Here is a 12,066-nt window from a genome sequence, read left to right on the forward strand (position 1 = left end):
CTGGGGGAATACTGCTGACCTCAGCATTCCGTTGCCAATTCTGGGTCACCCGGAAGGAGCTGGGGCTAGGAGCTTCTTGTGAGGGCGTCTGCATCCTAGTACATTGGGACACTCCCAGAGCTGGGATAAATGGTGGGGAGATTCTGGAGTGATAGTGTAGGAAGAGATACGTCCTTGGCCTTCCCCTTTGGGCTTTGAACTGGCAGCCTCTTGGGCAGAGCTCTGTCCCTCCCACCTCCCCCAAGCAGCCAACTTTCTTTCTTTCCTTCTCTCTCTCTTTCTTTTTTCTTTTTCTTTTCTTTTTTCTTTTTTTTTTTTTTGGCGGAAGTGGGGATTGAACTCAGACCCTTGCGCTTACCAGTAAAGCGCTTATTTTACTGAGCCATCTCCGGCCCCAAGCAGCCACCTTTCTGAGGAGTCCTGAGGCACTGTAGTCTCCATCACAGAGGCTCAGGCCTGGGACCCACCGGTAGTCGCTTCCCTTCCAGAAAGTGCAAATCCTAAATCCTACAGGTGAGCTGGCAGCAGCAGGGACCCAACCCTCATTCCCCTCTCCAAGCTGGTCCCCAGCTACCAGCTTCTGAGCTCCCACCATGGACCCGTGGTCAGGAGCTGGGAATAACCCCGAGACAGCTGGGGAAGCCCACACAGAGAGGTTAAGGAATTTGCTGAAGCCACACAGCTTCCCAAGCCCTGGCCATGCGCAAGTAGGCAAGGGCCGATCCTACCCCAGCCACCTGCCTTTTACAGCACTCTGGCTGGGAGCCTCCAGCCCAGGGACACACAGAAGTGTGATCCTGGTTCTGGATCCTCGGGGTGGGGTAGGTGCCGAATCCGGGTCATCGACACCTTTGGGACGGAACCTGCGTATAACCACGAGGAGTACGCCACGCTGCACGGCTACCGGACCAACTGGGGCTACTGGAACCTCAACCCCAAGCAGTTCATGACCATGTTCCGTGAGTGTGGGGTCCGCGGGGGCGGCGATGCGGTGGGCTTCGGGCGTCCAGGCTCCCTCTTCTTCCTATGGGTGTGGAGTGTGGGTCGGGCCCCGCCTTCCCCCTTTGGCAGCAAGGATCTGGAGGAGCCGTGGGGCTGGCGACTTTCTGCCGGCAGGAGGGCAGCAAGGCACGCTTAGAGTCAGGGCCTTGGAGGGCCCTGGAAAGTTCTACTGGGGCGAAGGAGCAGGAAGCCTGCTCCAAACAGAGGGAGGGAAAGGAAAGGCTTTGGGAACGCAAGGGCCTGAAAGTTGGGAACACTAGGAGCTCCCCCATTCTTCCCCACACTAATGGTTCAGCCCAGGGCCTTCTCGCTGACCTACATCTCCAGCCCCTTTTGTATTTTAAATTTGGAGACAGAATCTCATTAAATTGCCCAGGCTGGGCTCAAAGTTTTGATTTTTCTGCCTCAGCCTCCCAGACTGCTGGAATTACAGGCGTGGGCCAGGACTTCTGGCACCACTTTTTTCTCCGAGACCCCAAGTAGGAACTCACATTGATTGCCCTTCCACCCATCGGTGGGCTGAAAATAATTTAAGGTTTCCTGGTGACTCCGGTCAGTTATGTGGCTCTGGCGCAGCACAGGGCCCGCCCGCCCTTCAGGGCCCAGGTGTGCAGAACGGAGTTTTCCTCCTCTGTTCCCACTGGCCTGTCGTTTAGCCTGGCTCTAGCAGGGAGTGTATCAGCTGTCACTTTTAATTGTTGTCAGTTCTGCCGCCTCCAGTAGCATCTTGCACGTCTAATTTGCTGCTCTTTGAAGGCTCTGGGGCAGAAAGCCAGATAAGCACCCTTGTTAGGATTGCGTCTAAATTAAGAGCAAAATAGATTCTAGGCAAAGTCCCACGGGGCTTGCTGATAAGGAAAGCGGATGATCTTTATTTAGCCTGTCAAATTTGTGGTGTCTCTTTCGGGCACTCATTTGTGTGCGTGCGCTGCCCGTTCTCCAGGTTCTAGGCTGCGTGGGCCAGGCGCGTGATTTCTGAAGGACTGAGTCATGGGTTGATTGGATCCCAGAAGGGCAGGATGGTGGAGGGTTGCTCCGAGTCCTCAGGAGGAAACAGGCCCAGAGAGGTAGAGTGACCAGCTTGAGGTCACACAGCTCCATGGGAACCAGGCTCTTCCCGCAGTACCCGTGTCTTGGGAAGCCTGGTTTGGGTAGGGTAGGTCCCAGGGAACAGACTTCCGGAAAGAAAGCAAGTGTTGGCCAGGAGGTGGAGATGACCCAGGAGGTGCAGAGGAAGAGCTGGAGGCAGCCAGAGCTGGTGGGAGGGCCCTGGAGGATCAGGGAACACAGAGTACAGTGTTTCAAAGAAAGCCCTTGAGTTTACAGTTGACAACGTCCACCTTGGGCTCTTGAGCTAGAGTGTGCCAAGGAGAAAGAGTTGTATTGAAGAGTATTAACCTAGCAGGTTAATACTCAGGTTAATAGATGGCTCAATGGGATGGTAGAGAATGAGGAAGTAGAAGATAGGGCAAGAGGATTCTGTAGGAATCAACACTGAAAAAACGAGGACTTCCCCAGGGTAGAGCCCACTATCCTGTCCAGTCCTGGCAGACTTCTACTCACCCTGCAAAGCCCCAAGTCAAATGTCTCTTCTTTGTACTTTTGCTTTCACTGGTCTCCCTTATTACCTAGTCCAGATAGAATGTATTGACTCCTAACTTTTATTTTTATAATTTTAAAATTGAACTACCCAGAAGTGTATATTGAAGGGTGGTAGTTACTTGCTTATACATTTATTTCCCCTGATGGATTATGTAACACTTTTTTAAAAAGGGGGGGGGATATTAACTAATTTATCTTACTCTCTCTAGAGTTTAGGTAGGTCCTTAGAGAATGTAAACTGATTGAATAAATTGAAGAAAATTCAAAGAACTCATGGTCTGAGAGGGTCTTCCTGAGCTCAGTTCTTTCCTGTCTGGCTGGATGTCTTTCCAGGGCCCTAATGAGGTCACTCCTTCTCAGGCCTTCCCCTGGTGCTGCCCCCAGAAGCGCTTTGCTCGCTTTTTTGGTTGTTCACAGTACTTCCCTGGGCCATTGCCACTAAGTTAGCTGTGTTCTAAACCTGTCCTTTTTGGTGGCTCTGAAGGAGAAATGGTTCTGTTCTGCAGCCAGCAATTGTCCCTGGTGCTGTGGTCAAATTTTCAGCACCAGGAATCTCAGGTCTCCAGTAATGGAGACAGGAAGCCCTCAGGACTTTAAGATGCGCAGATGTTAATTAGAACTTCTTGTGGGTCCTTTGAGGGCAGTGGTGGGGGATGGGTGGGGTGGGTGTGGGGTGGACAGGGAGATGGGGAACATGTGTGTCCCAATTTGAGAAATGTTGAAAGTGGGGGTGTGCATCTGAAATGGAGAAATCAAGAATATGCTTCCAACCTCCCCAGTGACCAGAGCCTCTTCAGCCTAGGATAGCAGATCAAATTTTATTGAAGGTCCTAGTGCAGGAGGGGGGATCCGCGCCTTGTGAGCGCATGGAACTCACTCTTGCCCCTGGAGCATGGGGTGCTGCGACCTCAAAGGAGGTCTGATGTTCAGAAGTCCCAGGGAGGTCTCTGTTAAGGCAGAAAGTGGGTGGGGCCCTAAAGGAGGGCTCAGGGGCCCCAGAGAGGCTCCTGGGAGGAGATGACAGGGGAGCAGAGCCCTGAGACCAATAGGATTTTATCAACAAGAACAGGGAGCACGGCAGTGCAGGCAGGTGCAGAAGTTCAGAGGTAGATGAAAGCATCCAGGTGGCACCCAGGCGGTCATTTAAGCAGCACAGCCTCTGGACCAAGTGCTGGGGACATAGAAGTGAACAGATGCACTTCTTACAGCAATAAATGTACAAATCAATACGTAATATAACATCTGATCAGAGTGTGTTGTTAAAAATAAAGCAGGGTAGGAGGACAGGGACAGCCGTCTGGAGAGATCACCCCTCCTCAGCAGGGCTACCTGAGTGCAGACCTGTCTGGTGAGGAGGGGGTGCTCCAGTATGGGTAGGGAGACAGGGAAGGGACGCCTCAGGGGAACAGGCAGAGCCAGAGACTCTGGGAAGGCTGTGGCCTGTGGAGTTGGTATAGAGGAGCGAGCTGAAAGGATGCTAGAATCCTAGAATCAAAAGGGTGACTCTAGAGAAAAGACTGCTTAAGGACACTGCAGATGGCAGGGAGGCAGCTGTCAGGCCGGAAGTGGGTGTGGCCAGGCCAGAGGTGGGTGTGGTCACACTAGATATGGGTGTGGCCGGGCCAGAGGTGGGTGTGGCTTGGCTGGGTGTCAGGGATGGAGGAGATGACGCGGATCCCATCTGGAATGACAAGGGAAGAGAGTCCCCGGCTGGGTCACTGGGAGCCCTAGGCTTCAGTTCCCTCATCCGAAAATGAGGCAGGGTGTCTAGATGGCTTCTAAGATCTCTGCTCTATGCTTTATGATAGTGTCTGGAAAGGAGGTGCCCAGGCTCGGGTGAGGATGGACCTTGTCCCCACCGGTCCCTTCCTCCCTCCCCTTCTTCACCCTGTCCAACCAGAACCCTTCAGACAGGGCCAGTCTAGGGAGACTTGGGTGAGTTCTCTGCTGTCTGGTAACTCCCTTCCCTCCGCGGGGTCGGGCTGCAGCTCACACTCCAGACAACTCCTTCATGGGCTTCGTGTCCGAGGAGCTCAACGAGACGGAGAAGCAGCTCATCAAAGGCGGCAAGGCCAGCAACATGGCAGTAGTGTACGGCAAGGAGGCGAGTATCTGGAAGGTGAGCGCGGACACGCCCACCACCGAGGCAGCTTCTTCCGCTGCTGAGCAGCCACGCCCACGACGGTATTGGTGGCCCCCGCCGCTGCAGGCCATGCCCTCTGATTTATCGACCACACCCATGCCAGCAAGGCCACGCCCACTACTGGGGGCGGGGCACTGCTTGAAGGACCAGGTAGAGGTTCCCTGCACGGAGTACCAGGCAACTCTTTGCAGGCCGCAGCTGTCATCCACCACCGCCAGTACTAGTTGGAAAATGTTTCCCACTAAATGATTCGGACTAACAATCCTTGTCCTTAAAGTCACCTTTCCTGCGGGCTGACGACTTATCCCATGGTCTGACCCCAGAGGGTTTGCAATAAATTCACAGGATTCTTTTATTATCGAGGGCCATGACTACAAATGCTGTGCACCTTACCCCCATGCAGAAATCGATAACTAATATAGGGGGGTTTAGGCTGAGTGTGAGGATTCTGGGGTGAGAAGCATTGAGAAGAGGCTTAGAGATTAGAAGCCCGTGTTCAGAGCTGGCTCCCCTGGGAAGAGCTGCATGTGCATGGGGTGATGCCTGCTAACTGCACAGTAACCTGCTGTCTCTCCTCTGTTGCCTGCGCTCCCTTGGTGATGAGGCAGCTCCAGGTATGAAAACTCTTCTGCCGCATGCCTTTGGTCTCTACACCACCACTCCTTGCATGGATTCTCTCCTAGGGATGTTCCCCTGTCTCAGGCCCTCTGGAGTCTGTAGCTCCTGTGGGGAGGATGGGGATGGGGACAGCAGGGACCCAGGAGCAGTCTTCCTTGGGCCACTTTGTGAGGGGAGATGCAGCTCCCTACAGGCCAAGACCTGCTTTCTCTGACTGCAGGTAATGGCCAGGGCTGGGAGGGCAGAGCTGGATAGGTTAGTGACCCAAGGCAGGTGGCAGGAGGTAAAGGTGAACAGCAAAGACGCTGAAGATGGGAAACATGCTAGCAGCACCTGTGAAGCCCACGCCCCTTTACCTGCCTTAGTGTACTCTTTTATATTATTTTTATAAGTGGGTCAGAAAACTATAACACACCTCCTTGGTTCACCAAAATCTAAAATTATAAATGAATACTTTTACCTTTAGTAAGGAAAGAAACTAACCCCTTGGGAAGCTGAGATAAGAGAATCAAAAGTTTTGAGTCCAGGCTGGGCAAGTTAGTTGTTAGAACTGCCCCGGGGAAAAACTGTACACCTCCCAAGTTAGGACCCCCTCGTGTAAGTGGGGGGAAATGGCCCCAGGCGTGACAGGAAGCCTAGGATCACAGCTGTGGGTGAAGAAACAGCTGTGATGGCCTGTGCCTAGAATCCTGGCACCCGGGAAGGCCGAGGCAGAAAGACTGAAAGTTCAAACCCAGCCTGGGAAACTCAGTGACTTAGGAAGACCTTGTCTCAAAAAAAGAAAAAGAAAAAGAAAAAAAAGAAAGAAAGAAAGAAAGAAAGAAAGAAAGAAAGAAAGAAAGAAAGAAAGAAAGAAAGAAAGAAGGAAAGAAAGAAAGAAAGAGGGCTGGAAATGTAGCTCAGTGTGAAGGCCCTGGTTCAATCCACAGAGCCCCCCCCCACACACACACACAAAGAAACTAAAAGTGTTTTAATTCATCTCTCCTCAGTGGATATAACCTGATTATATTTTACTTCTCTGCATTTGTTTTACACCCTGCAGTATGTTACAGTTATTTATTTAGATTTAACCATGTCTTTCCTTTATGCCACTCTGGGTTCTCCTTCTGTCTCAGAGATTCTGTCTGGGACTGTCACCTGTCCACATAAAGAACACCTGCAGTTTGGGTTGGCTCTGCTTTTGATTTTCTAAAAATGCCATTATTTCACTTTGATTCTCAAGAGATCTATTTGGCATGTGCAGCATGCTAGCTTGGTGGCTGATTTCCCTCAATGTGGAAAGAACCTGCCACTTTCTGGCTTCTGCTGTTACAGGGCAGCGTAGGGCTTACTGGGGATCCTTTGGAGGTCACTTTTCTTTCTGTGTTTGCTTTTAACTCTGTGTCTGGCATTCAGCAGTTTTACTTTATGTATAGGTGGGGGTTTTTTAATTATTTTTTTTTTAACTTACAGGAGTTTGTAGATCTTTTTAAACTCGTGATTTGGTAGCTCACTAATTATATAGTTTGCTCAGATTCCGCTTATCCACACGTGAGTCTTCATGAGTTCCTCTCTTTCTTGCATTTATTTATTTATTTAATTTATTTTTTTATGTATTTAGCACAAGGTCTACAGGGTCAGTGATCCTCCTATTTTCAGCCTCCCAAGGGCTAGGATTACAGTGCACCACCACTCCCAGTCTCAATCTCAAATGTCATCTCAGTGTACCCCAGGGGCAGGGCCCAGCCAGCAGGCTGGAAATCAACCCCCCCCCACACACACACCCCCTGCGTCTGCCTAAGCAGGCACTTTAGTCCACTGAGCTATCTGGCTGGCCCTTCTTGCATTTTCTGCTGTAATTTTTACCTTTCAGTTTCTCTGGGCTTTATTGTGGTGTTCTTTCACTAAGTGAATTCTTTAACTGTTGATTCTGTCTTTTTAATTCTCTCTTTTTAAGAGCAGGAAGAATTTACTGAATGATAGCTTCTGTCTAAGAGAGACAGAAGGGGGCCTGGAAAGTGGCTGCCTGTATCTATTTAATTCTCATTAAAAAAAATTTTTTTTTACTTATTTATTTGTTTGTTTGTTACAGGGTCTCGCTAGGCAACTCAGACTCGTAGTGATCCTCCTGTCTCAGCCTCCCCATCGCTGAGATTACAGGCATGCACCCATAGTTTGGGGGCTGGCACAGCACATGGTACCGGGAATTGAACTCGGGTCCTTGTGCTTACCAGGAAGGTGCTTAGACTGCTGAGCTCTCTCCCCAGCCCTAATTCTCAACTTCAGTCATTATGTTTTTATTATTTCTAGGATTTCTATTTGGTTTCCAACTTTAGCTTCTTTTTCCTTGACTGTATGCAGCATATTTAGCTTGAAATCTGAGTCTGGTGGCTTCAGAATTTTGGGTCTCCTGCTGGTCTGTGCACACTCTTTGTTCTCTTATTTTTTTTATTGTGGGAACCTTTAGGAAAAAAAAACAAACAACTGTTCCACAACTTCCTCCCTCCTTGCCTCTCTCACCCGCACCCCACCAAAAAAAACCCATGGGTTTTCATTGCTCCTCAACCATTCGTTGGTTCATTTTCATTTATTTTTTTATTTTTATGTATTTATTTATTTATTTTGCTGTACCAGGGATTGAACTCAGGACCCTGTGCCTGCCAGGCAGGTACTTATTCCCCAGCCCCTCAACCATTTGTTGGAAAGACCATCCTTCCTTTCTCTTTACACCTTTGTCAGGACTCCATATCCTGCCAGGCCTTTGTCAGACCGTGTGTGTGAAGGTCTAGTTCAGGACTCTGTTTCCATCGATCTGTGCGTCCTCCTGCTGTCAGTACCACACTGTCTTGATTACTGTAGCTCTGTAATAAGTCTTGAGATCAGGGTAATAGGCCTCCTAAACTTCTTTTACTTTTTCAAATTCATTTAGTCTATTCTAGCTCCTTGGCATTTATGAATGAGTTTTAGAACTATCTTGTTAATTTCTACCCAAAAAGCCTGCTGGAATTTTTATTAGGAGATCATTGGTTAGTTTTCTTAAGTTCTGGAAGATGAATATGAAAAACGGTAGACATAACTTGGGTCAAGGATGATGCTGTTTTCTTTTAGAGATGATTTGCTTTTACTCTTGGCTTGTGGCTGGGGGTAGACACAGTCCCAGATCACCTTAATCAATTATAGTGATTGAGACAACTTAACCAGATCTGGCCTTGGCTCTGGTTCTGACCCATCTTTCCTCCAGTCCTCCCTTAAGGTTCTGATCTGAAGTATGGAGTTTCCTCCATGTTCCTTATCATAGGCTGGGTGGACAAAGGGATGGAGGGATGTGTGGGTCGATAGCTAGATGGACAGAGGGATGGGTGGGTGAGCAGGTATGGATGGATGAATAGATGGATGGATGGATGGATGGATGGATGGATGATGGACAGGTGGACAAGCAGATGGATACATGGACAGGTGGATAGATGGGTAGATGGATGGTAGACATCGAGACGGATGCATGGGCAGGTGAATGAATGGACTGACAAGTACATGGATGGAGGGATAGGTGAATGGATGGATGGATGGATGGATGGATGGATGGATGGATGGATGGTTGATAAGTAGATGGATGCATGGACAGGTGGATAGATGGGTAGATGGATGGTAGACATGGAGATGGATGTATGGGCAGGTGGCTGAATGGGCTGACAAGTACATGGATGGAGGGATAGGTGGATGGATGGATGGATGGATGGATGGATGGATGGATGGATGGATGGTCGACAAGTAGATGGATGCATGGACAGGTGGATAGATGGGTAGATGGATGGTAGACATGGAGATGGATGTATGGGCAAGTGGCTGAATGGGCTGACAAGTACATGGATGGATGGACAGGTGGATGGATGGGTGGATGGACAGGTGGGTGGATGGCTTCTTCACTGGCTCAGCCTTCCAAGCTCAGGATGAGGCCCCATTTCTCTTTCATCTTCCCCCAGGGGAAGGAGAAGTTTCTGGCCATCCTGAACAAGTACATGGAGATCCATGGTACTGTGTATTATGAGAGCCAGCGGCCCCCTGAGGTTCCAGCCTTTGTGAAGAACCATGGTCTCCTGCCACAGCCCGAGTTCCAGCAGCTGCTGCGCAAAGCCAAAGTGAGCCCTGCCGCAGGACTGTCCTTTCCCTGTCCAGCCACAGCCAGGCTGAGGAGGTCATTCCAATATGCCAGCCAGGACTGCCACCACCCCACATGGCCTGTTCTACCTGTGCGCACACACTGGCGAGCTCTGCTGTCCTCAGCCCTGTGGCCGGTCCCCTGGCAGCTGGCTAGAGCCCAGGGCTAGGAATGGGTGTCCCACAAGCTGGGAGGCCACACAGGGAGGGACCTGGCAGAGCCACACAAGGAGGGGGAGAGCAGTTGGGTGCCAAGCTGTCCTGTCAGTACCAGTACTGCGCAAGCTGGACTTCTGGAGCTACTGAGCAGTGGTAGCACAGGCAGAGGGGCTCCTGCTTGGAGTCATGGGGTCCTTGGCCCTGGCTGGCTGCTGCTGTAAGCCTCTGGGGTGACCCCCACTGCAGCAGCTGGCACAGCAGGACTAGCCCTGATGCTGGCCCTGGAGTCTGAATTCTTATCATAACTCCTCAGGTCTCGCGTGTGTGTGTGTGTGTGTGTGTGTGTGTGTGTGTGTGTGTGTACTGGGAGCAGGGGAGAGAGGAGGAAAGGCTCCTACAGCAAAGAGCCCAAACAGCCACATCCAGAAGCCTTAGATTCAGAGCTTTTTATTAAGGACCATCCAGGTGCCAGCCCAGTGGAGTGCATCCAGGGTGTACTCCTAGCACCCTGGGGTGCTGAATAAAGCTTTCAAGGCTGACTGAGTGGAGGCGTTCTAAGGCCAGCTGTAGTGTCGGCCTATGGCTTTCTGTGCTGTGAACCCTCGCTCTTCCCTCTCCCTCCACATTCACATTCATAGCTTGAAAGGGAACAAGCCATCGATGGTACCAAACCAGGCCCTCTCATTTCACAGTGGAGAAAGTGAGGCCCGGGGAGGGAAGAGGAAAGGCTCGCCCATACCCAAGGTAGCCTGGGCTCTCTTGATGTCCTGCTGCCTCCCGTGAGCCCCAACCCTTCTTGCTCCAGCCACCTGGGCTCTGTGGCCCGGCCTGCCCTGACCATTGTCCCATCCCACCGCTTCAGCTCTTCATAGGCTTTGGCTTCCCCTATGAGGGCCCGGCACCACTGGAGGCCATTGCCAATGGCTGTATCTTCCTGCAGTCACGCTTCAGCCCGCCCCACAGCTCCCTCAACCATGAGTTCTTCCGGGGCAAGCCCACCTCCAGGGAGGTGAGTGGGAGGGCTCGGCCAACACGAGGGGGAGGGGAGCCCTGTGGTTCCCGGAAGAGGGAGACGGAGAGGGGTGGGCACGGGGGCAGGGGCCCCCATGTGGGGGAGTGTGGGGGGAGACACCTGTCCGCCCCACCAGGTGTTCTCCCAGCATCCCTATGCCGAGAACTTCATTGGCAAACCCCACGTGTGGACTGTCGACTACAACAACTCGGAGGAGTTTGAAGCAGCCATCAAGGCCATCCTGAAAACCCAGGTGAGACCTGGTCCAGCAAGGACCACCGTGGGCCCATACCGAAGGTCTTTGCTGTTAGAGCACAGGGCCTGTCTGGTTAAACTCAGACTTGCTCCTGGTTTGGCAAAGGAGTCCACCTGTGCTCCTGTCAAGCACAGCCCTGAGTCCTGCCATAAGAGTGGAGCAGAGGCTGTCATCCATGTACTTGGTGCATGGATATAGAGAGAGGGTGCTTTTTGCAGTGAGCAGCCTGCACAGCCTCGCGTGGCGGCTAGGGGGTCCAGGGTCACCTACTGAGCCCTCTGGAGGGCCAGACCTTGTGGGCACTCCCCGTACAAGTTAGTACTATGTAACTGTCTTGTGGATAAACCCGTGGAGGTGGAGGTTCTTCGCACTGTGCTGTGTGTGTGGGTCTGTACCTTTCAGTGGCAGATCCAGAGCTCTGCGGTCCCCACAGCTCTTTTGGAGAGCTTGTTGCTGTGATTCAGCCAGTCTGGGTGGAGCTCAGCTCCAGTGTTTCTAACAGTGGTGCCCACGGTGCTGGCTCAGGGCCACACTGAGCGCGCAGGGGCGAAACAGGTCTGTAGCGCATGTTCGTGGGTCAGGTGTGGGCGCCCGTGAGGGAGGCCTAAGGCTCTAGAAGCTTCTCTCCTTGGAGGGCACCAGCCTCGCCTCCTGTGGTGCCATCGCTGAGTGGCTCCTTGCCTGGAGGGCTAAGCTGGGAGGCAGAAGGCCTCCTCTCACCCTAAACCTTCCTGGTTCAATTCTGCCTGCAGCTCAGACACTAGATGGAGCAGAAATTGTCACCCTGCCTGTGTCCCCTGCCTGCCTAAGGAGTGTGTCCCTCCCGGGAGCTGTGCTGCTTGGGGAGGCTGTGTGGCTAGATTGCAGCAGAGTACAAATGGCCAAGGAGGGACACCGCAGATCTGCAAGGCAGGCTGTGTCTAGGGAGGACGTGGTGTAATCGTTTGTGTCTATCCAGAGCAGCAGGAAGGTGCTGGGTTCAGGGCAGAGGCTGCAGAGCTACATCCCTGCCAGAGTTCAAGGGCACTGTTCTGGCTCATACCTCTCCCAGAGGTATGTTTGACCCAGAGGCAGGTTACATTTTTGTTTTTGTTTTTTTCAATTTGTGTGTGTGTGTGTGTGTGTGTGTGTGTGTGTGTG

At 51.7% G+C, this 12,066-nt stretch overlaps 1 protein-coding gene across 3 annotated transcripts in view; it reads left to right on the forward strand.

Moving 5' to 3' along the window:
- Mgat5b (mannosyl (alpha-1,6-)-glycoprotein beta-1,6-N-acetyl-glucosaminyltransferase, isozyme B) overlaps positions 1–12,066 on the forward strand; it is a 64,933-nt gene that overhangs the window by 46,612 nt on the left and 6,255 nt on the right. For 2 of the 3 annotated variants that reach the window (XM_004630140.2, XM_023714051.1), the window contains 6 exons: positions 826–959; positions 4,593–4,723; positions 5,356–5,361; positions 9,325–9,480; positions 10,521–10,667; positions 10,807–10,923. In XM_004630140.2, the coding sequence (XP_004630197.1) occupies positions 826–959; positions 4,593–4,723; positions 5,356–5,361; positions 9,325–9,480; positions 10,521–10,667; positions 10,807–10,923 (691 nt within the window). The remainder of the gene's footprint in view (positions 1–825; positions 960–4,592; positions 4,724–5,355; positions 5,362–9,324; positions 9,481–10,520; positions 10,668–10,806; positions 10,924–12,066) is intronic. The other variant, XM_004630142.2, reaches the window with a different exon arrangement.

Source organism: Octodon degus, unplaced genomic scaffold, assembly GCF_000260255.1.
Source record: "Octodon degus isolate 3935 unplaced genomic scaffold, OctDeg1.0 scaffold00033, whole genome shotgun sequence".
Taxonomy (NCBI): Eukaryota; Metazoa; Chordata; class Mammalia; order Rodentia; family Octodontidae; genus Octodon; species Octodon degus.